Source organism: Pan troglodytes, chromosome 4 (genome assembly GCF_028858775.2).
Source record: "Pan troglodytes isolate AG18354 chromosome 4, NHGRI_mPanTro3-v2.0_pri, whole genome shotgun sequence".
NCBI classification, from domain to species: Eukaryota; Metazoa; Chordata; class Mammalia; order Primates; family Hominidae; genus Pan; species Pan troglodytes.
The window spans coordinates 112,196,985-112,223,104 of record NC_072402.2 but is presented as its reverse complement, the minus strand read 5'-3'; the positions used below and the strand labels follow the sequence as shown (position 1 = coordinate 112,223,104).

Here is a 26,120-nt window from a genome sequence, read left to right as displayed (position 1 = left end):
GGACCAGCCTGAATTCTCCCCGGGAACTTGGGTTTTAGTTTGACCTGCCATTTTATTTTACATTTCTTTCATAAAAAGCATATGTATTTATTTTATTTTTAACCCACGCTTGTATTTTCTGTCCTTTAAACGGGTGAGTTAAACTATTGGTACTTGTTGTTAGGCTACTAGGTTTCATCTTCTTGCTTTGTGCTTTCTCACTTTTTTATTTTTTATGCTTTCTTGCCTTTTTTGTCTTTCCAAAATAGTTTTTACTTACAGTTTTTAAATTATCAAAGTCAAGAATAAGAGCGTGTCATTACCTTTATTCTCCTATGTATGTAAATAAGTTTTCATTAAATGCCTTTGCAAAGGGGTTTTTTCCCTCTAAATATTTAATAATTTAAATTATTTAGCAATATTCCGCTTTTTGCTAATTTTCAAGTCCTCTCTATTATTTATACAGAAGAAATATTCTCTTACTGTGGCTTTTTCTAAAAGAGAGAGGGGATAGGAATCTCATGAAGATACAAAGGATTCCCCACTTGGGCTGCTTCACATTTACTAGGAAATGTCCACCTAATATTTTTATTCCCCACAGCAACCTGTTTTAAGACCTTTGCTATCAGTGATCCCTGTCAAAGACACTTATAATTTTCAAACTCCCTTAAAATGTTTCAGAACACGTATAAATAGGTTTTTAGAAAAATAAAGGGAAAAGCTCCTTACGCAATCATATTTAAGTGATGCCAGTATTTCTTCATAGTATATAACTTCCTCCTATAAACTCAAAAATAAAACTGTTGGTTAATTTAAAGTCCTTTTATCTATTCATTGTTAGTTTCCTCTCTGAGGCTGTGTGATCTTATCCAACAGAAAGACAGGCTAATTTTAGCCTTGCATTCCCAAAGCCCACAAAAATATGAATGTTCAACCTAACAATTCCATTTAAGCAATAAGACAAAAGTGGGAGGAAATGAGATAGAGGAAGACTTAGGTTCATGTACAACATGGAATTGTGCACGTTTTATAGGTAGAACCTGAAGGCCTACCCAGAATAGGCCTGTCTCTTCAGGTTCTACCTATAAAATGTGCTTGAGCATGTGGGTTCACTCCAGCCCACTCTGAAGGGATGGTAGATGGTACAGGTATTATTAGGCAAAATAATGTAGACTTAGCATATTATGGCCAGAAGGATTTTGGTACACATTATGCCAAATATTTTCTTACCGAAGCCATTTTGATTTTTCCTCTACAGTGAAGATATAGTTTGGACTTCATCTTAGTATCTTGTATCATCCCTCATCCAACCACCTAAGGAGGTCTGGTGGCCACAGTCTCTTCAGCAGGGGAGGTGATGGGCCTGGATGGCTGAGGGTTCATTGCCTGACCCAGCTTCAGCAGAGGTAACAGGTGGCATCACCTCCAAATGTGGGTGCAACACTGAGTGCGTTCTGTGATCTGTTGGATTCTTTCTTTTATGACTCAGACCCACGTAATCTCCCACTGGGCAGGTGTACTTTTCCTCTGAGCTGAACCAGTTCAGAGTCTGCAAATATATATATATTTTTTACCTTAGGAGAGGACACTGCATATTCACTGTCCTCAAATATTTTTATAAGTGACAGGATGGACAAATGAGAAATATTATCTTGTTTATAGGCTTCTTTATTTGGGAGTGGGGGGCAGGGAAGGAAACCCCAGGGAAATTGATAATTTTTTTGAGAAAGGAACTTATTTCCTTTAACTCATTTTAGAAATAGATACTCCCTCCAGTATTTTCATCTGTAAAATGGAAATAAACATAGGGTTGATGCAGGAATTAAAGGATTAAATGAGACCTGTCTCCAACAGAGATGAAAAGAGTTGGGTTATGGAGAGAGACTGCTTTCCTAAGAGGGGCAGGGAAAGCAAGTTATTAACAGAGTAGAAAAACTAGAACAAAGTGTCTCTCTGTTCTGCTCTGCTTGGCCACAATCTGCTGACCACAGCCTCCCTTAGACGCAACTTTTAGCTGGACCTAAGGTTACGTAAGTGTCTAATATAGTACTCCTGACACCGTAGCCCTAGTAAGTCTTCCTCCTCCCTCCCTTCCTTCCGCCCTTTCCTTCTTCCTCTTCCTCCTTTTCTTTTCCTTCTCCTCTCCTTTCTTTCCTGTCTCTCACTCACTCTCTTGCTCTTGCTTTCTGCGATGGGGTGCTATATTTCATAGGCTGGTCTCAAACTTGTGGCCTCAAGCTATCCTCTTGCCTCACCCTCCTGAGTAGCTGGGACTATAGGCTACATACCACTGAGCCCAGCCATAGTAATTTCTCATCAATTGAGTAGCATCCTCCACTCCATACTACCACTTAGGGAACACGGGCCTTGGGGCTGAGAAAACCATAACTGGAGAAAAAGGTATTTTCTCGGGGGAACAAATTCTAAGTATTTCTAAAAATACCTGGGAAACTATAATCTATGTTTTCTATTTCTGGGTTCACTGACTCGTGACATATTTAACAGAAGAACTAGTGAGCAGCATTGACAGGGCATTTTTTTCCTTCCCTAATCTAACAAACTGAAAAAGATCATGTTCATCAGGGCTGTAGCAGTAGTGACAGTGAGATGGAGAGAAGTCCTTTGTATCATACTGCTTATGGCAGGGTCTTCCAGGTCTCTCAACATCTCCTAGGATTTTATTTATCAAACAACCAGTTTGATAACTTTTTTCTTAGTGGATTGCTTGAAAATTCAGTTAAAATAGTGGTTCCCAACCTCTTTGGCACCAGGGACCAGTTTCGTGGAAGGCAGTTCTTCCTTGGACTGGGGGTTGTGGGGCGATAGTTTTGGGATGATTCAAGTGCATTACATTTATTGTGCACTTTATTTCTATTATTACATTGTAATATATAATGAAATAACTCACCATAATGTAGAATCAGTAGGAGCCCTGAGCTTGTTTTCTGCAATGAGAAGGGCCCATCTGAGGCTGATGGAAGACAGTGACAGATCATCAGGCATTAAGTTCTCATAAGGAGCTCGCAACCTAGATCCTTCACATGCGCAATCGCAATAGGGTTCGCGCTTCAATGAGAATCTAATGCTGCCACTGATCTGACAGGAGGCAGAGCTCAGGTGGTAATGAGAGCCATGCGGAGTGGCTGTAAATACAGATTAAGCTTCACTTGCTGTACCATCGCTCACCTCCTGCTGTGCAGCCCAGTTCCTAACTGGCCAGGCCCCCAGGGTTGGGGTCCGCAAGTTAAAACACATAAATGGCATCAGGGTGTGTTACACAGACTAGGAGCAGTGGGTGGAGGCTCAGGACCTACAGGGATGGGCTTGAAAAAGTAAATGAGCCCTTTGGTCCAACTCTCAGGTGACCTTCCCAGCACTCCCTAAACAAACACCCTCTACTTTTCTGGATCATATTTATGAACAGATTTTGTGGAATTCCAAGAAGCAGAGAGGGAGTATGTCAGAATCACAAAAAGGATACATACATATTGATTTTCTAGGTTATATTAAACAGTGATAGGATAAGGAAATGGATATGCTAATCCGGATTCCAGTAACTTGCTTCAAGAATGAACTAGACAAGTGAGGGGGGAGAATATATATATATATATATATATATATATATATATATATATATATATATATACAGTCGGGTGCTAAAAGTTAGAAGATAAGCAGATAATGGAGGTGTTTAATATTTGCTGCCTTTTGCTCTAAGTAGTAATACAAGTAACTACAATCATTTAATGAAATAGATGTCAGGATTTGCAGACCGCCCCGCCCCTCCAATATCTTTGTTTTTTTAGGCTCATTTTACAAATGAGAAAACAAAAGTCTCCGAGAATCAATGGTGTTCAGGTGCACAGAGCTAGTGAGTGGCAGGGCTAAGTTCCACACCCAAGTCTGACTCCTTCCACTTTGCCATGCTATTTCTCAAAACTGAGCAAAGCTCAAAAATAGGAGGACTGTATTATTTAATCCATTGCTCGATGCTCATATTAACCCTAACCCCTAGCTTTTTATCAGAATTCACAAATTCTGTTTTGGAGCATAATTACTTGATTACTGTAGATGTTTTGATGCAGAGACTCTTGGAAAACAAACAGAAAGGGAGGAGAAACTAGGGAGAAAGCACATGAAATTTCCAAAATTTAGTACCTATTATGCATTTGGCTCATCCTCATTTCTGTAAGAGCACAGGGTCTTCTTTCCAGTGACTAACCTCGACACTGAGTATAAGTGGAGGAAATGAAGAAAATTATTGAGGAAGGTGGTGCCATTGTAATTTAAAATGATTTGCAGAAGCCAAATGGCTTGTGCTGGCTGTAGAGAAACAGACCAGGGTGTGGCAGGCTGAGATGAGACAAACAGAACTCAATCATTATTAGGAATTCTGAAAAGCAAAATGCAAGTAAGGGCATTTATCACCACAAGAGCAGTCCTCTAAGCAGCCCTCAGAGGACTCTGCCTAATGTTCAAAGCCATTTGGGAGGAGACTTGGTAGCTCTGCCTAAAGTGGGGTTGATTCAGCAAATCACAGGCCAGAATGTCTATGTAACCGAGGGGTCCCCTCCTCCTTTTAAAACTGTGGTTATTTAGCATTTACAAAATAGAAATAAAAGATTTAATATTTACCAGTTTTCATATACTCTGCATAGAATAGGAAATGTAAAATTGATTTTGAAGGATAACAGAGTAACTTATTCTAGAAGAGCTACAGTTAAAAAGAAGAGAATAAATGCAAGGCAAAGAAATATAAATTAAAATCTTTGTCTTCTCTCATCTTTGACAAGAGAAGCAATACATTATTTTTTCCCTAGTCCCCTAGTGTTCTGGGGTGATAGTGTTCATTGATCTGTAAGATGATAAACTTCAGTTGCTACTCTGCCTTTTAGTTACAACAAAGGTAGAAGATACAAGAATTAACTACATAAATTGTAAGAACAAATTAATTTTTTTTCCAAAATTTCTCCTTACATCCAGTGTTTATAACAAATGCTTGATATATTCTTGCATGTAACCCAAAATACATAAAATGAGATTTTAATTTCATCCATGAAGTAGAAATCTTGATAAAGTAGGATCTTGATGTTCATTTAACCTGGCAGTATGTTTCTATAACCAGTGTTCTGTTTTTCTTCCACTTATTATCAAAAAAAAAAAAAAAAAAAATTCCAGGCCTCATTCTATCCAACACAGGCATATATAAGCCACATGAATGGGCTTTAGTTTCAGCCATTTTGGATAGATAGTAAATGGCAAGTGGTTCTCATGCAATCTAAAGCAATCCGTTTTATATCCTTGATATTGAAAGGAACTGTTTGGTTTTTTGATTAATTATGAAGAATGTTATGAATCTTATTTTATCCATTGGACTATGTAGGGTGGATCAAATATATCACTCCAGTTTGTGCTAAAGAAGGAAAAACATAGTATACTAGCAACTTGCAATGTTGTAAGGTTGACACCAAAGGGTATGGTATCAAATGAAGTGGAGGAGGGGACAAAAGCTTCTGAAACAGATTGCCCTGAAAATGGAGTATTTTTAGGTTTAGGCTGATACAAGCAGATTGCTTTCAGAGCTGTCCAAACGAAGCCTTATTTTTAAGACGCATTATCCCTACCATCATCAGCTTTCTTGTACACTCTTGGGAATAACACCACATGAGGAAATTCCGTATTGCCATCATCTCACACCCGGTTCTTCTAAACCCAGTGGATTCTTAGAGCAAATTTGCAAACAGATGGGTTTGTAGCAATAACCACTCAGTTCTCTTTCACACAAACTGACCTTAACCATCCATGAAACAAGTGTCCTAAAACACGTGAAATTTACTAGATGCTATTGACTTGTGTTAAATATGTAAGTACAGACCAAGAGGAGATCACTTACTAGAGGATATGTTAGGAGTTAGGCTTATGTATATTCACTATGCTGTTGTATGCCAACATGTATCTACGAATATACACAGGTAGGCCCCAAACATTTAAAAAGTGCATGCTTGGCCTTTCATAATAAATAAAGGGAAAGATATGAAATAACTAGTTTAGAACTAAAATTCTGCACCATCATCTGTTTACAGACAGTGGTGTAAACTGGGAATTAAAAAATTCTTGAAAGCATCTCTCCTCCTTATTTGTATATGTTCTGATAAAAGACTTTCTACATTTTGAAAAAAATTGAATTAAAAATGAGACACTGCAAACCAAAAAATAATAAGCTATGCTGGTTCAAATGATTGATGCAAATAATTCATAACAAGAGAAAAATCTTAGGAATAGGGTATAGAGGAATTGAAAGTCTTTTTTTCCAACCAGCCAAACTTTTGGCTATCAAAATTATCAGGGTGCATCAGATGATAATCAGCTATTTTACCTTGAAAATAATGTGAGAAGTGAAGCTTTAGAAATGTCAAGTGACCAAACGAGTATGTGCAGAAATTAACTTTTTTTTTATTATATATCATATAATGTAGTAGTAAAGTTTGTTTGAAGTGCATGAATAAAAAGTTAGTGAAATTACAGGAGGAACAATCTATATAGCAATAATAGGTGCATTCCCTGTGCATCTGAAAGAAAAAAAAAGAGTTTTTCACTCATTTTGGCCTAAAACTTAGTGTTCAGGTTCCCAGGATTCTGACATCAGAACCCGGATAACGCTGATTAGAACCATAGGGGCTTTACAATAAAAGCTAAAATATTGACCATATGATGGCAAAAAGTCTTATTTTGTGGTTAACTTATTCTCTTCTAGCTACTCTCTGATGAAGTTGGTGGCGCTGTGGAAGAGGACCGCCGCCTCCTGGACGAGGACCGGGACCGCTCAGCATTGTAAGTGACGTGCTTGTCGTAGCTCTCCATCTGAGCCTCAATGAAATCTCTCTGCTGCTGCCTGATGGTCTGGCTTATGAGCCCAGGGAGGGCGTGGATGCTACCAATCAAAGTCTCTAATTTTGTTTCCAGGGTAACAATCCTCTTCTCGAAGTCTTCACTCCTTTCGTTTAAGTCAGAAATCATATCATACATGATGTTCTGGGTCTGAAAAACAGGATTGAGAAGAAGGTTAATTATACTTGCCCTGAACACAAACTGTCCACCTCTCAGAGGTTTAGCTCTGGTCTCTTGCTGGTGGCATTCAGTGTAACAGGGGTGTCAGCTAACTGAACAGCTCATCTTGCAAAGCCAACTCATTGTATGTATGTATTCAATGCCAGGATTTATAATAGAAATATAAGATCTTTGGTTCAGTTGCAGAAAATGTGGAGCAGGTACTGCTACTGGTGGCATGCCCATTGATTTTAGGTGGTATCAGGATAGACAAAAACATTTCAATTGAATATTTATATATGTATTTTAAAGGTTGTCACAAAGGTTAGTACATCAAATTCATTTTGCAACATGTTTGTTAATTAGGGCAAGGGTAATTTTTAAAAAATGGGCAGAGGCAAAGAACAATAAATAATACAGAGGGATAAATAATAATACAGATGGCATTGGGATGTAGCAGAAATGTTGAGGGTAGAATATAAATGAAGTTTAGGATTAACTGGTTTGATAATTTTGTAATTTAAAGCAATAAATTCCTAAATATTGTTTGTTTGTTATCCTTTGTTCCAAATTACAGGCCTCTCTCCATTGGGTCTAATGGAATTTTTACAGATAACCCATTGAGAGAATATTAGTTAAGGGAGATACTGAAGTTACCAGTCTACCTTGTTGGCCATGGCTCTGACCTCCTGGCTATGGCTTAATCAAAGCTAAGTGGTTAAAACAGGAAAATGTTTCTGGATTCCTAGTGAACCTTGAAATTGATTGTCTTGATCACAGGGTATCCATAACTCTGATTTCTAGGTATATTTCCTGAGTAGCCAAGAGACAAAGAGAGAAGACTGATCAGCTCAGAGCTAGACAGGGAAAAGGCTGGCAAAGAGGGAGGAAACGGTTTTAATCTTAGTTTAGTGCAGACTTTCCCAAGTCTGAGATCCCTTTATTTAAGCCGTCCCTCCTACTGCATTTCCCTTCTATCATATGCTCTTCTTCTGCTTAACAATCTTTTAAAGATGGTAAATGGACTGATAAGGGAGTTATTATTCAGAATATAGGCACCTTGTTTCAGATTGACCAGAGACAGAGTGCATACACTTAATTTTACTACATAGTCTTGAGAATATGTGAACAGCATCCATTCATTTAAGAAAATACTGAGCCTTTATGGTATGTACAGTCCTGTGGTCATAATAAGTACATTAATAAAGAAACAGCATTTTGCCTCACAGTGGTACTCTTGAAGTAAAATTACATCTCCACATCATATTTCAATGTGGTCTGTTCATTTTTTCATAAAAATACCCATTAAAAATCATTTAACCTAGGAGTGATGGAGCTTGCCCTATCTTTTTTTCATATGTCCAAGTAACAGCCACATTTATACACGTTAATCGAGGATGTCCTCATACTTTTTATATGTGTGCTGTCCAGTTTATATGCATGATATATGCTCTCCTAGGGTAAGTCATTAAATACTTACTGTCTTCAACATCTAGTATGTGTTACTGCTATACATTAAAATGAATGTAATTCAGATGCATTATTTAATGAGACTAGGACAAATACTTCTAATTTTTATGGATTATACTTGAGGCTTTAGCAAAGTCATGTCTGATTTATCAAACAAACAAAAAAAAACAGTTTGTAAGATGCAACTGAGAGTTGCCTCTTTCCAAGCATTTGGGTAAAAGGCTGAACAATTATATAAATGCTATTCTAATACCACCTTTAGAATTCACCCAGGAAAATGCAATGTTTTGATTATTGACAAATATTTATGTTTTAAGAATGGGTTTTATGTGGGGAGAAACAACTAAAAATTGATCAGATAAATCTTATAAATAAGGCAGAATAATTTGGAGACTGTTAATGTACTTTTTAAAAAGTGGTATGATTTTGAAATAATGAAATGGAGAAAGAACCATAAAAAAGTGATCACTTTAGGGTGATAACGTTCATTCTAGGATGTAATTTATGGTATCTTTTATTTTCATTTCAACTTTACATTCTTTTGAGTTTGCTTAAAATACATAGAACAAAATTTAATTGATGAGTCCTATTCATTCCTGAATATCACAGTCACACCTAGGATGCAGTTCTGCTCTCATTGAGATGAGATTTACATGCAAATAAAAATCCCACATGTATTGTCTCCTATTCCACTTAAGCTTCTTATGGTACTTCCAAATCACTGTAACTAGGAATGTTTTCAGAATGGGGCTGAATAACGTAATAGGGAAAGAGTACATTAAATGAGAGTTATAGAAACATTCTTTTAAGTTGGACCATCATTTTAGGGTGCTTTGCTGGTTTGATTTATTAATTAGATTTGGGTTGGGATCCTCTTGAAACATTCATGATTAGTGATGGTTGATTTCAACAGATGCAACTAGGAGGGCTAAGCACCTCAGGCTTACCTTTGCCAAGTCCACCAAAGTGTTTGCTTGGTCATTCAGTTTCCTCTGCTCCATTTTTACACTTCTTAATCTAAAAGATAGAATGTGGTATCAGAAAGGTTCCCTTCTTCCTATGGCAATCTTATGCCTCCCAAAGAGCATGCACAAAATCGACAAGAGCAAATAACTGCATGGATAATGCCTTGAACATTTGGGGTAAGTCCAAACTGGTTATGTATCTGGTACAATGAGAAGCATGCTTCCCCAACACCGCAAAAAAGAAAGGAGAGAGAGAGAGAGCAAGAGATGAGATGTCCTTAGGACAACTATTTACCAGGTAAAGTTGAATTCAGAAAGACTCATAAGGATTTAACCATATGAGAAAAAGCCAAAACATTCCTTAAAGCCCCAGTATCATGACAAATAGACATAGGAAGAAATATGCAAAGCAACTGGAATTTCATTGATGTTGGAGCAATGAGCACCTTCCTATGCCTACATGACTAGATACAGGTATTAGCCCTGTTTAGTCCGAAATGGATTGGGTTAGGTATTTAAACCTGATGAAAACACAGTGATAAGTGAGATTCTTATTAACAAAAAAAAAACTTTTATTCAACCAGCAGCAATATAACACAAAACACATAATTATTATCTTATTCTTCATTGTATTTCATTTAACTTTTATCTTGAACTGCCATTAAATTTGTAGGGAGGCCAGACCATTTCCTAGGAAAAATTCCCATTTTCAGTGTAGATAAAAGTCAGAGGACAATTATAGTATCTGGCAGATGGAATCTCTACTTGTAAGATTATGTTTAGCTACTGTTAAATATCATTGTATATACCTGATGAAGAGTCAATTAAGAGTCAAAAAATGGTATTAAAAAAACACTTGTAGGTAAGAACTCTGCTATTCTTTAACTTTATTTACTATATTATTTTTCAACAAATATTTATTCAGTGTTTACTATGTACCAAGAAAGATTTTCCAATAAGAGAAATGTGGTTTATTGTTCCTTAAGCTAACAATTAAAAGCTTTTTCCCAAAAGAGAAGTAGGTTCTTCTAAACTATTTAATGAAAACAAACAAAAAGTCATGCCAATCTTATTTTGCTTTGATGACAAGTCATTTTACAAAGTAAAGTATAGTTTTAATGCTAGAGAGAGAATTTTTTATTATTTTTCAATTGAAATGAAAGGTAATTATGTAGAAGGAATAAAAACTCACAGGGCAAGATTTTACTGCCAGGGCGATTTTGTAATATGTTCATAATGTTCAGTGATTTTGTTCCGAAACTAGGATATCCAATATGTCACCAAATCTGCTCTACAGTGAAGATGTAGTGCCTTCTGCCAGTAAGTTTAGCTGACACCTACCTACAACACGATCTTTAACAATCTACAACAGTTTAAGGTTATAACTTCTCATTGTGACTATGTGTTTATTAGAATGCTGGAACGAAGTTAATTGGCTCCTTTTTATGCTATTACAGAGATGGAATATGTCCTAGTCTAAAATTTACAAGCATGTATTTAGATCCAATATATTGTTGAGAAAGATTTCTCTCAGTAATTAATAGGGTTACAATTTTTGATGTGTGCCTTTGAAAAACAGGCAACTGCCCCCACCCTGCACCCCCTAAAAAGAACACTTAGACATCCATGGGTCATTACGCAGAAGTGTACTAAAGAAAGAGCAGTGTACAACAGTGGATTCCATCCTTACTCTAACTGGACCTTTAGTTTCCTCACATATGAAATGAAGTGTGTTAGATTAGAAAAATGTTTCTGCACTGCTGGATTCATACCAACAGAGGTATTCTAGATGACTTTAAGTGATACTTAAGATGGAAAACAGTTAATCCTTTTAGTTCTCTTCTAATTCTTCATTACTGCAAGAAAAACATCATAGTCTGGTCCTACTCTGTCTTTATCTCCTAACACCTGCTTTTTTTTTTTTTCTTTTTTAAAAAAAAAGAAAAAGAAAAAGCAGAATCTCAGCTCAGAGCTTTCTGCAGGCAACAGCCTATGGCTAGAATTCAATACCGGTGTTTCAACTATCAATTGACGATTACCTTTACCTTTCTTCGTAATATTTTTAATCCATTTGTATAAAAATGGATTAAAATTTGTATAAAGGAATTTGTATAAAGTTTCATGTTCAAATTTAAGTAAGTTATAGCATTGGTGGCACAGAAATGACTGAAGTTTGGGCTCTGGACCAGATGCCTCCAGCAAGTAATGAGTACAGAGAAAGTCCTGAATTCTGTAAAAGTCAGGCTAGAAGGGCCAGTGGCAGTTTCTTAGCTTAAGTGGGTACTTCATCTTATAAACAACGGGGCCTAATTTACTTCTCTTGGATTACTATACTATGTCTGACAGTAGAATTTTGCCCATTTTATTTTCTACTAATCTGGAAAGCTGACATACAGTAGCCTTATTTGATTGGAATTCCTTTAGCTATCGGAACTTGAATCATCTTGTCTTGTTGTTTGTTTCTTATACTGCCTGTAATGTAGGAGAGCTGATAGAAAAAGCCTGCTTAAGCTGCAGCTGCCAGAATAAAAGGTAACATGCAGATGTGTATTACACTTTTCCCCCCAAAAAAGAATAAGAAACATATGTTGATTTCTTCCTTGTGAACTTCACTTATCACAGGAAAATATCATGATTTTGGATCACATTTCCATAGCAGCAATCAGACTACTAAAATTCACAAATAAAGGATCTGCTGGGTGCATGCAGCCAGTAGAAAATTCTGCAAATGTTGAAAGGAGCGGCTCACACAACTTACTTCCGAGCTCTATTTTCATTTTGTTGAAATAAAAAGACAAAACAAAAGAAAAGAAACTGTAAAATATTCTGGAACAAAATAACACAATGTGGTGTTCAGTTGTGCACAAGGGGCTCGATTCATTAGCTGGAAGATCCTGTTATGGTTCTGCAGGATTTTGAAATATTGGCCAAAGAGAAACACTATCCAATTATCCTTCTTCATTGCTACTATACTTTCCCATCTGTAAGCACTCAGCTTCCTCCTGAATAAGAGTTCAGAAGGAAGAGCATGCATAAAGTCATCATGGCCTCTTGATATTTGATGTTCAAGTAAACAACAAGAAATATTTTTGCCTAATATGAATGTGATATGGTTAAAAGAACAATATTTGAAACAAAGGCATTATAATTTTTTTGGGGGGGGGGTACATCTTTTCCAAATTAGGACAACTCAGAAGCCTGGGGTTTCTGAAAGGCAGGTAATCCAACTCTCATGATATACAAATCAAGTAGATTGGATTTCTTGGTTCTGAAACAAATTCATGTTGGTCCATAGTTGAGATAAAAGAATGATAAACTTTAAAGGTAAAGTTGCTACCAGAAAAAGCGTTAAAAGTTAGAGAAAGAGAACACTTCACGACACTAAGTGACAATCTAAAAAGACAATTACTGAAAAGAGGGCACAGGCCTGGACAGTTCAGCATCCAACAGAGTAGAGAGGCTATGAAGTTTGGAAAAGAGAAACAGAGTTGAGATAGCATGGACTGGTAGAAGCAGAGAGCTGCTGAAAAAGTGCTCAGGATAAATCAGAGAGTAGGAGAGGCCAGGAGTGATCTATCGAATGAATTTTAACATTTTTCTTCAGCTAGTAAGGTCTGATTGTACCCAGTGCCGACAGATTAGGCCGAGGGTCTCACTGGATCTGCACAGTGGGCAATGGAAGCCTTGCCCTTAGGAATCGAGCCCTGTGTGCTTCCCCTATGACTTCACTCCCTAACTTCCAACACTAAGCTAAAATGAAAGGTAAGTATGCATGATTAGAATGATCTAGCCAAACAAAGCTTGCATGAATAAACGTACTCAGTTACACTTTTAGAAGTATAAATGTCCCCCACTGTAATGGAAACCCGGTAACCCCTAGATGAATTTATAAAGCAATTCAGAGTATTTCTGAGTTGCCTGAAGCTTATCTACTTTAGAAGTACACATTGCTACAGAAGAAACAGAATAAGAAATGTCTGACAGAAGCAGAAAAATCACAAGTAGCTTCCTCTGTCACTCTATCCAAACACAATATGCTAAGAGACCCCATGCAAGCGACTCCACAGTACCCACCCTTAAGAAAGGGCCGACATGCCTTGTAGGGTGCATTTGCAACTTGCTTAGGGACAGTTTTTAAACTTCCCCAAATACTTTTTTTCTAATGTTTTAATGTAAAAACATAATAACCTACGGCAAAGTTGAAAGCATTTTACGGTAAAAACCCCTAAATTCTCCCCCAGGCTTTTGAATGTGAATGTATTCTGAACATAATAGTCCAGAAGAGTCTTATATTACAAGATGTAATACAAATCCCCACTGCACATGGCTACAGAACCGTATTATAAAAACTATCACAGCATTTTCTTGGATTTGTTATTATATGAAAATTGATTAAAGGTAAATCACATGTAATTACCCATTTGATAGGTCTGACTGACAGGAAAGGACCCAGATAAGATCCTGGAGGCAATGGGATGTGTGGCTGCTCAACACAGACCGACCACACTTGCTCACTGCCATGTCATCTCATACCCTTCCACCCTGGACATACATATCTTCTCACATGCACCAAAGTAAGGTTTCTTTTTAACATACTAAATATAGGTTAATATCAAAATATTAAAGGTAGAAAAAATGATTTTGCCATGCACAGTATGGCCTCTGGACCTCCTGTATGAATGTGTTGGGGTTACTGTGTAGTATGGTTTTAGCAGGGGAAGACCACTCTAATAGGAGAGTTGTGTGAGGTGAGTGCCTTGAGGAAGATGCCTGTTCCACAGGAAAATAGGTTAAGGAACACAGAGGCTCAGCATCTCTGGGTTGGGAGGCAGGGAGGGTTCTCATTCTCTTCAATCTAAACTTCAAGGAATCAAGATTTCTAGGCAAGGGCTCCTGGATGGTGGTTCTGGGTTATAAGGGTAACTGTAAGCCTAGGGAGCAAGTTCCCTCTTGTGAGCCAGATGGAATACAATGTTCCTTTCTGTGTTTTTCCTTATTTTAAGAGTATTATTTGAAAACTCTAGCCTTGTGTTTTCCTTACAAAGGGAGAAAAAGCATAGTGGTGTGTCAAGTCACTGAGCTACAGAGGAAATAGCATCACTATCTTAGGAAAGTGTGTTAGTAAAGCTGGGGAAAGACCATGAGTAGCAATGAAGGCCAGATACTCTACCATACGTGCAGAGCCTGCCTCTACTATAAATCTCAGGATACTTGAGTTTTAATTTCTATGGAAGTATGAATCTGTCCATAATTACATATTCTACATTTTCAGTGATATCTATTTAAGCAGGGCAGTTCAATGGACAGGTTTTGTATTCTAGGGTAGAAGATGAATGCTTAGTAATTTCCTATAGAATGTTAGTGGTACCATATTACATATGAATTACCTGAACATGCAAAATAAAAATTGCAGCCTCTGAGTTTTCTTGCCTGTTATACTAGTTGGCTCTGAGAGACAAATCTCATTGGATAGCCAAAGCATCTTGTATTTACCCACCTTTCCATTACTACCCTCGTAGGTTTCATAAGGAAAGCTACTTTTCTGAGCCACAGATGTGACCATATCTGCTCTTCTCCATATAGAATTAAGAGCAAGTCTGCATGGCATCACAATCGATACCCACATGAATAATACTTACAGTAAGGATTATGCCAGCCTGGAGGAGAAAGATCCTGTGCTTTCAAATTATCAGTGCATCATACTAGATATAGATTGTTACTTTAAAAGCCTATGCTAATTATATAACAATGGAACAGAACGAAGGACTTAAACCATAATAGTGGTCTGGATAAAGTTAAAATAATGATAAGAGAGTAAAAGGTCTACACAAACTGGAAAATTTAAAATGAACACAGCCAAAATTCTGATTAAAAACTAATTTAAAATTCAAGTATTAAATCAGTTATATGCACTACTTTCATATAAATATGTTTGAAGCTATGTTTAGAAAATAAAGCTGAAAAAATCCTAGAGCAAACTATCTGAATAAATAGGTCAAATTAAGAAATACAATTTCAGCAGAAGTTATTCTAAAAAGAAACTGAGAAGATATTTTAATAAATATTCTAGTACTAATAAGTGATTTTTAATCATTAAAGGAACTGAGGTTATTCTCAGGATCTTATTGTGGAATGATTAGATTGCCAGATAACATCTTCTGGGAATAAACATGACAATGTTTTCTTTTTTCCTTCCTTATGAAACAAGAATAAACAAGTGCAAAAATTGAAAGCCAAGGACACAACAACAGGATAAAAATGAAAAATGATACTTACTGATGAATAGCTTGCAGGAATTTTCGTTGATGTTTTCTTACTTTTGCATGATCTATCTTTTTCACTAGCTTTGTATTTTTGTAAATTAGCCATGTTTCCCTGAGTACATTGGCAGCTGCATTTTTTACCTGTTAAGAGAACAAACAAAGCAGTTGATAAATTCCAGAGCAGAATCCTTTGTAACTTTGCTGGGGGTCATAGTCTTCATCCCAAGGATCATGGTGAGCTGTAGCTTCATTTAGTAACTATGACTCCAAATACCATTTTTCTTCAATCTATGCCTTTTTAGAAGTACTTGTACCTGCCTGGGAACAACACTTAAACTGAAATAGGGAGATACTACCACTTTCTTTCTGTGGTAAATTCTATCTTACTCCTTCAGGAAACTTCTTTTTTATTCAACTATTTTTTTTTTAAATCAAGAGGTGTTGAGTTCTCCACCGTGTATTGCAATTGTTGTCTCCCTGATCTTCCTTTCCCTGCAGAAAGACAAAATACCATGAGGCCAAGGTTAATCTTGTCCTTTGCAAGCCTGCTTGGTATTTCTGGCTGTGCACTACTGGAAGGGCATGTTTCCAGTGCTGAATGTATAAGTACACCCAGCACTGATAGCCTCCCAGAATGACTTAGCAATTTGTATGCTTGTTAGTATACTTTAATTAACTGACAGAGTCTACGTTATGATTTTGTTGGAAATTTAAGTACACTGTATTTCAAATGGATGGGACAAATGAAAAGGGTGAAAGCACTGCAGTAACACTGCCAAGACCTACAGCAGCTGATGAAAGGCATGGATACTTAATCTAGTCACTTGCTTTCTTGATGAAAGTCTTCAACAAATCCTGGGAGCTGACAAAGGGCCAGCAAGGGCAGATTCTGTCTTCTTCCTTGCTCACACTATAGGATCTGATGACCCACAGCTTTCACTCGGGCTTCTGGATTACTTACTATAAGAAGTTGTTCCATTTAATTCTTTTAAGTGATGGATAAAGGATATTTCACAAAGAGAGCCACAGGTTACTGGGGTGCTAGGTGGAGGAAGATAACTTTTTAAGAAAGGCAATGTAGTGGGGAAGACAAAACAATGAGCTGAGATTGATAACCGGGTTCTACGTACTTGACTTTGCACTAACCAAGTCAGGTTGAAGTGATTAGCTAACCTCATAGGACTGCAGTTTTCTGGAACATCAGAAAGTTAGAGATAATGAATGTTAAAGTTCTCTCAATCATTAGATTTACGATAAGGATGAGCTTTAGAATTACACTAAACTATGGGCCCAAGTTTGTATTTATATTTTTCACTTTAGAAAGAAAACATCAGGTTTGGTAACTGATAGTGAATCTTTTTCATGGAGTGAAAAAGTTTTCTTTTTGAGCAACATTATATTGCTACAACTCATTTTAAGAAAATGGTCTTTTTACAGTAAAGCTTCTTTTAGGAGTGACTCTGGTTTGTAATGCACTGCCTTTGGATATCTATTAGACTCTGTGCATGGAGAGAATCCCCAAACCAACAGAAAAATGATTGACACAGAAGCCAAGTGCCAGCACTGCGTATAAGTAACACTACCACCATCCACAGTGAAGTTAAAAGGAGTTTGAGTAAATTCTTAGATCCATCTTCATACTTCCACTTCCTCAGACAGCCGGGAGAGCCACCTTTCAGAAGCTTTTTTCATCTGATCCTCATGTCCTTTCAAAGGTAAGGAAATGAGTGCAGCATGAGTAGTTGTTATTTGAGGTCCTTGCTTTTAAGGAGAGAGGAGTGGGAAGTGACTGGCCAGCAGTCCCTGGGGTTGGAATAGCCTTTCCCTGTGAGGAAAGAGAGAGTCTCAGATCTCTAAGCAACTGTAGATACCTGGAAGATTGGCAAGGGGCCCTGATGGAGGCTCTCTCTCTGATTTTACCAGTCGAAGGCACAGAGGAGAAGCCTAGATCCCGGCCTGGTGAGGAAGCTGGAAAACCAGTTAAAAACCCTAGGTAAAAACCAATGGGTCAGAAACACAGCAATGGAACATAGCAATGCTCAATGTAGAACATAGCACTTGATTTCAATTTGTATTCCCATCTACAAACAGCAAATGCCAAATTATTTCTAAAGTCAATACGCTTTTAAAAAGGTGACTGATGCATTTTAAATGATTCCTTCTCTTGGGTATATGAAGAAAGTGGTTGAAGGGGAATACAGAATCTTAATCTCAGAGTTCAGTGGAGTGGGGGTAATACCCTCGAGGCCTTATGTTACAGGCTTTCTATTCACTAAGCACTCATTTTAGCTGATGGGCTTAAATGAAAATGATTCCTCATCTGAAAATGAAATCCCTGCAGCTGCTTTTAAAAACTTCGAAATACAGGAATTTATTTTGAAACATCCCATCCCCTTTCTAATTCCCTAATAGGTTGTCAAATACCGGAACAAACCTCCTGAGGCATCATATTTAACTGCTACTTTTCAACATGGCAGCCACAAAACAATATGTCCCAGAATAAAAATCCCACTCTCTGCCTATTACTGAGATGTGTTTCTAATAGTAGGGTCTTCCTTTCCATCTAGGGTTGAAAAGGAACAGAGCACAGTGAGAAGACAGGGTCAAAGGCACCTCAGTGTTTTCCACATTTGAACAATGGGGAATTGGTAAAAGAAAGTGATACGTAAACTTCCAGGAAAAATGGGGAGAAATAGGTCTATGCATTCATTTTTTTTATTTATATAAATTTAGGCAGTGTAAGTGCAATTTTGCTGCATGAATACATTGTGTAGTAATGAAGCCTGGGCTTTTACTGTAATAATCACCCAAATAGTATACATTGTACCCGTTAAGTAATTTCCTATCCCTAACTTCCCTCCCATCTTTGGAGGGAAAGTTTCCTTTGTATCCTCAGTCAAGAACCCTGCCATATAACCATCTAGTTATGTAACACTTGAATGCCCTTTTGTCCCCTTTCCAGGGCTTTCAGAAACTCTCAGGGGTCATACCACTAATCTTTGTGTCTCTCTCTACCTCAGTGCTTTACGCACAGCTTGTACTAAATAAATGTCTATGGTGTTAACTGGGCACCACAGCACATATAATTTATACATAAAAACTTCTTCTCATGAACCACACTAACACGTATTTATCAACCAAAGGGCCCTCTTGATAACAAGGGTATACAGATTCATATAATGGATGAATTATTGCTTCATCTAAGCTCTAAATGGATCAATGCATTTCCACTTATAAATTCAACCTACGTACTGAATCTCTACTACATGCTAGATACTGTGATAAGTGGTATGAGAGGATTTACCGATGTCCATCAAACATTTAGTAGGTATAATAATTCTATAGCCAATAAACAGGCCAAAAGACCTATGAAATAAAAGTCATTTTCTGTTTATCAAAAAATAAGTAAAGTGGGGGGAAGGATCTTTGTTAACAGGAACATCTTTACACACACACACACTGTTGAAAAATAAGAACATTTGCTCTGCCTCACTAGTAATCAACCGTAATCAAAGTCTGTCAGAAAAATGTTAGAAGACGTATCAATAATTTTTATAATAATTTGAAAAAGCAAAGGCTCTAAAAGATATACTACTACTGGCTGGGTGCTGTGGCTCATGTTTGTAATCCCAGCACTTTGGGAGGCCGAGATGAGTGGCTCACTTGAGGTCAGGAGTTTTTGACCAGCGTGGCCAACATCTAGTGGAACCCCATCTCTACTAAAAATACAAAATTAGATGGGCATGGTTGAGCATGCCTATAGTCCCAGCTACTTGGGAAGCTGAGGCAGGAGAATCGCTTGAACCCAGGAGGTGGAGGTTGCAGTGAGCCGAGATCACGCTGCTGTGCTCCAGCCTGGGTGACAAAGCGACTCCGTCTCTCAAAAAAAGAAAAAAAGAAAAGAAAGAAAGAAACACTACTACTACATTATTGTTAGTGGTAGTACTTACCCAGATTCCTTAAAAACAACTTTCACAAGTATACAGGCCAGGAGATATTATATTGCGACTCACGGTTAATTATAAAATAATAAAACCATGGGTAGTAAGATACAAAATATTTTTAAGTATAATAGTACTTTACAGATCACCAAAGCACTTGAGGCTGCTAGACTTTTTTTTTTTTCTTCAAATTTTATTTTAAATTCTGGGGTACATTTGCAGGATGTGCAGATATGTTATATAGGTAAACACGTGCCATGGTGGTTTGCTGCACAGATCATTCCATCACCCAGCTATTAAACCCAGCGTCCATTAGCTATTCTTCCTGATGCTCTCACTCCCCCTACCCCCTCCTCCAGAAGGTTTCAGTGTGTGCTGTTCCCTCCCACCATGTGTCCATGTATTCTCATCATTCAGCTGTCACTTATAAGTCAGAACATGTAGTGTTTGATTTTCTGTTCCTGCATTAGTTTGATGAGGATAATGGATTCCAGCTCTATCCATGTCCCTGCAAAGGAGATGACCTTGTTCCTTTTTATGGCTGTATACTATTCTGTGGTATATATGTACCACATTTTCTTTATCCAGTCTATTACTGATGGGCATTTAGGTTGATTCCATGTCTTTGCTATTGTGAATAGTGCAGCAATGAACATACACATGCATATATGTTTATAATAGAATGATTTATATTCCTTTGGGTATGTACCCAGTAATGAGATTGCTGGGTCAAATGGTATTCCTGCATCTAGGTCCTTAATTGTCATCCTTAATGTCTTTCACAATGGTTGAATTAATTTATACTCCCACCAACAGTGTAAAAGCATTCCTCTTTCTCCGCAACCTGGCCAGCATCTGTTGTTTTTTGACTTTTTAATAATGGCCATTCTGATGGGTGTGAGATGGTATCTCATTGTGGTTTCTGATTTGCATTTCTCTAATGACCAGTGATGGTGAGCATTTTTTCATAAGTTTGTTGGCTGCATGGATGTTTTCTTTTAAGATGTGTCTGTTCATGTCCTTTGCCCACTTTTTAATGGGTATTTTTTTCTTGTAAATTTGTTTAAGTTCTTGTAGACTCTGGATATTACACCTTTGTCAGATGGACAGATTGCAAACATTTTCTCTCATTCTGTAGGTTGTCTGTTCACTTTGTCAATAGTTTCTTTTGCTGTGCAGAAACTCTTTAGTTTAATTAGATCCCATTTGTCAATTTTTGCTTGTTGCAATTGCTTTTGGCATTTCTGTCATAAAATCTTTGCCCGTGACTATGTCCTGAATGGTACTGCCTAGATTTTCTCCTAGGGTTTTTATACTTTTGGGTTTTACATTTAAGTCTTTAATACACCTTGGTTAATTTTGTATAAGCTGTAAGGAAGGGGTCCAGTTTCAATTTTCTGCATATAGCTAGCCAGATCTCCCAGCATCATTTATTAAATAGGGACTCCTTTCTGCATTGCTTGTTTTTGTCAGGTTTGTTGAAGATCAGATGGTTGTAGGTGTGTGGCCTTCATTTCTGTTCCATTGGTCTATGTGTCTGTTTTTGTACCAGTTTACCACGGTGTTTTAGTTACTGTAGCCCTATAATATAGTTTGAAGTTGGGTAGCGTGATGCCTCCAGCTTTGTTCTTTTTGCTTAGGATTGTCTTGGCAACTCCAACTCTTTTTTGGTTCCATGTAAATTTTAAAATAGTTTTTTTTCTAATTCTGTGAAGAATGGCAATGGTAGTTTAATGGGAATAGCACTGAAACTATTAAATTACTTTGGGCAGTATGGCTATTTTCATGATATTGATTCTTATCTATGAGCATGGGCAGTATGGCTATTTTCATGATATTGATTCTTATCTATGAGCATGGAATGTTTCCCAATTTGTTTGTGTCCTTTCTGACTTCTTTGAGTAGTGGTTTGTAGTTCTCCTTGAAGAGGTCCTTCATTTCCCTTGTTAGCTGTATTCCTAAGTAAGTATTTTATTCTTTTGTAGCAATTGTGGATGGCAGTTCATTCATGATTTGGCTCTCTGCTTGCCTGTTGGTGGTGTATAGGAATGCTAGCAATTTTTGCACACTGATTTTGTATCCTGAGGCTTTGCTGAAGTTGCTTATCAGCTTAAGAAGCTTTGGGCTGAGATGTTGGGGTTTTCTAGATAAAGGATCATGTCATCTGCAAAGGTAATTCGACTTCCTCTCTTCCTATTTGAATATTCTTTCTTTCTCTTGCCTGATTACCCAGAACTTCCCATACTATGTTGAATAGGAGTGGTGAGAGAGGGCATCCTTATCTTGTGCTGGTTTTCAAGGGGAATGCTTCTGGCTTTTGCCCATTATGATACTGGCTGTGGATTTGTCATAGACGGCTCTTATTATTTTGAGGTATGTTCCTTCACTACCTAGTTTATTGAGAGCATTTAACATGCAGGGATGTTGAATTTTTTTGATGGCCTTTTCTGCATCTATTGAGAGAACTGTGTGGTTTTTGTCCTTAGTTCTGTTATTGTGATGAATCACATTTATTGATTTGCATATGTTGAACCAATCTTGCATCCCAGGGATGAAGCCAACTTGATCATGGTGGATAAGCCTTTTGATGTGCTGCTGAATTTAGTTTGCCAGTATTTTATTGAGGATTTTTTCATCAATGTTCACCAAGGATATTGAGATATTGACTAGAAGTTTTCTTTTTTTGTTGTATCTCTGCCGGATTTTGGTATCAGGATGATGCTTGCCTCATAGAATGAGTTAGGGAGCAGTCCCTCCTTTGTGATTTTTTGGGATAGTTTCTGTAGAAATGGCACCAGCTCTTCTTCGTGCCTCTGGTAAAATTCAGTTGTGAATGCATCTGTTCCTGGGTTTTTGGTTGGTAGGCAATTTATTCCTGCCTCAATTTCAGAACTCATTATTGGTCTATTCAGGAATTCAATTTCTTCTTGGTTCGGTCTCAGGAGGGTATTATGTGTCCAGGAATTTATCCATTTCTTCTAGATTTTCTAGTTTATATGCATAGAGGTGTTTAATAGCATTCTCTGATGGTCGTCTGTATTTCTGTAGGGTCAGTGGTAATATCCCCCTTATCATAGTGTTTATTTGACTCTTTGCTCTTTTCTTCTTTGTCTATCTAGTGGTCTATCTATTTATTTTAATTTTTTCAAAGAACCAGCTCCTGGATTTGTTGATTTTTTTTGAAGGGTTATTTGTGTCTCTGTCTCCTTCAGTTCAGCTCTGATCTTGGTTATTTCTTGTCTTCTGCTATCTTTGGGGTTTGTTTGTTCTTGGTTCTCCAGATGTTCTGTTGTAACTTGAAATCTTTCTGGCTTTTGGTGTGGGGATTTAGTGCTATAAATTTCCTTCTTAACACTGCTTTAGCTGCATCCCAGAGATTCTGCTATGTTGTCTCTTTGTTCTCATTAGTTTCAAAGAACTTCTTGATTTCTGCCTTAATTTCATTATCTACCCAAGAGTCATTCAGGAGCAGGTTGTTCAATTTCCATGTAGTTGTGGTGTGGTTTTGAGTGAAATTCTTGATCTTGTGTTCTAATTTGATTGCATTGTGGTCTGAGACTGTTTGTTATGATTTCAGTTCTTTTGCATTTGCTGAGGAGTGTTATACTTCTGATTATGTCACCAATTTTACATTAAGTGCCACATAGCGATCAGAACAATGTGTATTCTGTTGCTATCAGGTCCACTCGATCCAAAGCTGAGTTCAGGTCCTGAATATCTCTGTTACAATTTTCTGTCTCAATTATCTAATACTGACAGTGAGGTATTAAAGTCTCCTATTATTGTGTGGAAGTCAATGTCTCTTTGTAGGTCCCTAAGTACTTGCTTTATGAATCTGGGTGTTCCTGTATTGGGTACATATATATTTAGAATAGTTAACTCTTTCTTTTGTTGAATTGAACCCTTTACCATTATGTAATGCTCTTCATCTTTTTTTAATCTTTGTTGGTTTGAAGTCTCTTTTGTCAGGAACTAGGATTTCCACCCCTGTTTTTTTTTTCTTTTTTTTTTTTTTATAGTTTTCATTTGGTTGGTAAATTTTCCTCCATCCCTTTATTTTGAGCCTATGTGTGTGTCTGCACATGAGAGGGTCTCTTGAAGACAGCACACTGATGGGTCTTGGCTCTTTATCCAGCTTGCCATTCTGTGTCTTTTAATTGGGGCATTCAGCCTATTTAAAATTTAAGGTTACTATTGGTCTGTGTGAATTTGATCCTGTCATCATGATGCTAGCTGGTTATTTTGAAGACTTGCTTATTTGGTTGCTTCATAGTGTCAGTGGTCTATGTACTTCGGTATGTTTTTGTAGTGGGTGGTAACGGCTTTTCCTTTCCATATTTAGTGCTTCCTTCAGGAGCTCTTGAAAGGCAGGCCTGGTGGTGATGAATTCCCTCAGCATTTGCTTGTCTGAAAAGGATCTTATATTCTCCTTCACTTACGAAGCTTAGTTTGGCCAGATACGAAATTCTAGGTTGGAAATTCTTTAAGAATGTTGAATATGGGCCCCCAATCTCTTCTGCCTTGTAGGATTTCTGCTGAGGGGTCTACTGTTAGTCAGACGGGTTTTCTTTCATAAGTGATCTGGCCTTTCTCTCTGGCTTCCCTTAACTTTTTTTCTTGCATTTTGACCTTGGAGAATCTGATGATTTTGTGTCTTGGGGGTTGACCTTCTTGTGGAGTACCTTACTGGAGATCTCTGCATTTCCTGAATTTGAATGTTGGCCTGTCTTGCTAGGCTGAGGAAATTCTCCTGGATGATATCCGGAAGTATGTTTTCCAACTTAGTACCATACTCCCCATCTCTTTCAGGTACCCCAATCAGTTGTATGTTTGATCTCTTTACATAATCCCATATTCTCGGAGGTTTTGTTCACTCTTTTTCATTCATTCTTTTCATTAAAACTTTGCTTTGTTCAAACCTATAGCATATAGGTAATGACAACATAGTTTAAAAGGCTATTTTGGATCTTCATTTTCAACTTCCATTTCTTTGTTGTTGTTTTTTTCTCCTGCTGCTTTCTCAGAGGCTTTTTTAGCATAACACTTCCACTCCTCGCCAATTCAAGGGGAATGCACCAGGGTGCCATATGCTCTCAACCACCCTTGCAGCAGCAGGGATAGATTTGTTCATGCTCCAACCTCTCTCTCCAGTTTTCCTTTAGGTCAGGTGTATGAGGCCTGGGTGAATGTTGTAGCTGTGGAACAGGGCATAGCCAAGTGATTCATTTTCATGTGTTAACCCCCTGGGCTGTGAGCCAAGGACAATGTGAAATAAATCCTTTAGAATTTCTGTTCCCTTGTTAAGAGACATACAGGAAACAAAATTATATAACTGCATAATAGTGTTCTTATTATGGATCTGATTGAGAATTCTTAACAACACCCACAGTGGACATTAATATGTATAATTATCCTTTGTGGGGTATCTAGCAACTGTAAAAATTATGTCTGGGTTTTGGAATTGCTTGTTTTCAAGTTTCTTTTCCAAAAAGGTATTCTGGGGATCAAACTACAAGATTTCCTGTTTGCTCAGAATGGAATAAGCAGTAATAATAATATATTTCCAAAAGATATTGCATGGTAAATATATTGCCCCTGTAAGGTGATAAACTGTAAATCTATTAAATAGCTGGTCCTGTCTTACTAAACTAGGAGACAAGGTAATGGTATTATGTTTTCACTTCAAAATCATTAGTTTGTTCTGGATACATGTACCTGTCAGCCATTTTTGAATTGCAGAATGTCATGTAAATTTTTAGGATTAGACAATACAATCTTCTCAGTGCTGATGTACAATAAATAGTATTCTACTTTCAAATACAGTATTTTACTTGGTTAATGTAGTTATACAGAGAAACAACTTTTATATAAACAACTTTTATATAAAATTGTTCCCCTGAAAATCTGTACATAGTGAATAATTTTTCATAGAAATTGTTCAGTTCACTAAAGATACAAACTGGAAGACTTGGAATGTTACATCTGTTCCTGGGAGAATAGACTATCTTTTAACATTCATATTGCTTTTTTCTTTAGAGTCATATTCAGATTTCAGAACATCTGTGACTATTACTCCTGTTAACCATCAGAAAAAATGATTTCTTTCTAGATAATGTTTCAGGAATAGTTGTATTTTTCTCTAACAATATGTAGTAACCTTGAGTTTTTATCTTAGTTACTAGGTATGGTTTTTAGATCTCTATTTACTTTTAATTATTCATAAATCATTCAGCATTTTAGAATTATTTTAAAAGTTTAAAGTTTATACTCATTTATATGAGTCCATTTGGAATTTCCATAAATAAGCAAATGGAATCAAATTCCAAGTAAATGATACTCATTAAGTTGATGACTTTGTATAAAATAATGAGAGGACTATAAAATGGCTATTATTTGCCTATACCTTGTTGAGTATATATAATACAGGAATGGGTATTATAAACCAGCAATCTGTT

The 26,120-nt window shown here is 37.1% G+C and overlaps 1 protein-coding gene and 1 long non-coding RNA gene across 8 annotated transcripts in view; one reads left to right on the top strand and one right to left on the bottom strand.

Moving 5' to 3' along the window:
- Positions 1–26,120, top strand: part of LOC107974810 (uncharacterized) — a 220,717-nt gene that overhangs the window by 165,355 nt on the left and 29,242 nt on the right. For 2 of the 3 annotated variants that reach the window (XR_001717844.4, XR_008548060.2), the window contains 4 exons: positions 6,734–6,810; positions 11,945–11,993; positions 13,890–14,035; positions 17,221–17,439. This is a non-coding gene — a long non-coding RNA (uncharacterized LOC107974810). The remainder of the gene's footprint in view (positions 1–6,733; positions 6,811–11,944; positions 11,994–13,889; positions 14,036–17,220; positions 17,440–26,120) is intronic. The other variant, XR_010156974.1, reaches the window with a different exon arrangement.
- KCNN2 (potassium calcium-activated channel subfamily N member 2) overlaps positions 6,413–26,120 on the bottom strand; it is a 442,874-nt gene continuing 423,166 nt past the window's right edge. For 3 of the 5 annotated variants that reach the window (XM_063810585.1, XM_063810584.1, XM_517882.9), the window contains 3 exons: positions 15,738–15,865; positions 9,444–9,513; positions 6,413–7,017 (listed from right to left, as the gene is read on the bottom strand). In XM_063810585.1, coding sequence (XP_063666655.1) covers positions 6,730–7,017; positions 9,444–9,513; positions 15,738–15,865 — 486 coding nt within the window. In that variant the 3' untranslated portion in view covers positions 6,413–6,729. The remainder of the gene's footprint in view (positions 7,018–9,443; positions 9,514–15,737; positions 15,866–26,120) is intronic. The other 2 variants (XM_054684531.2, XM_024356700.3) reach the window with 1 other exon arrangement.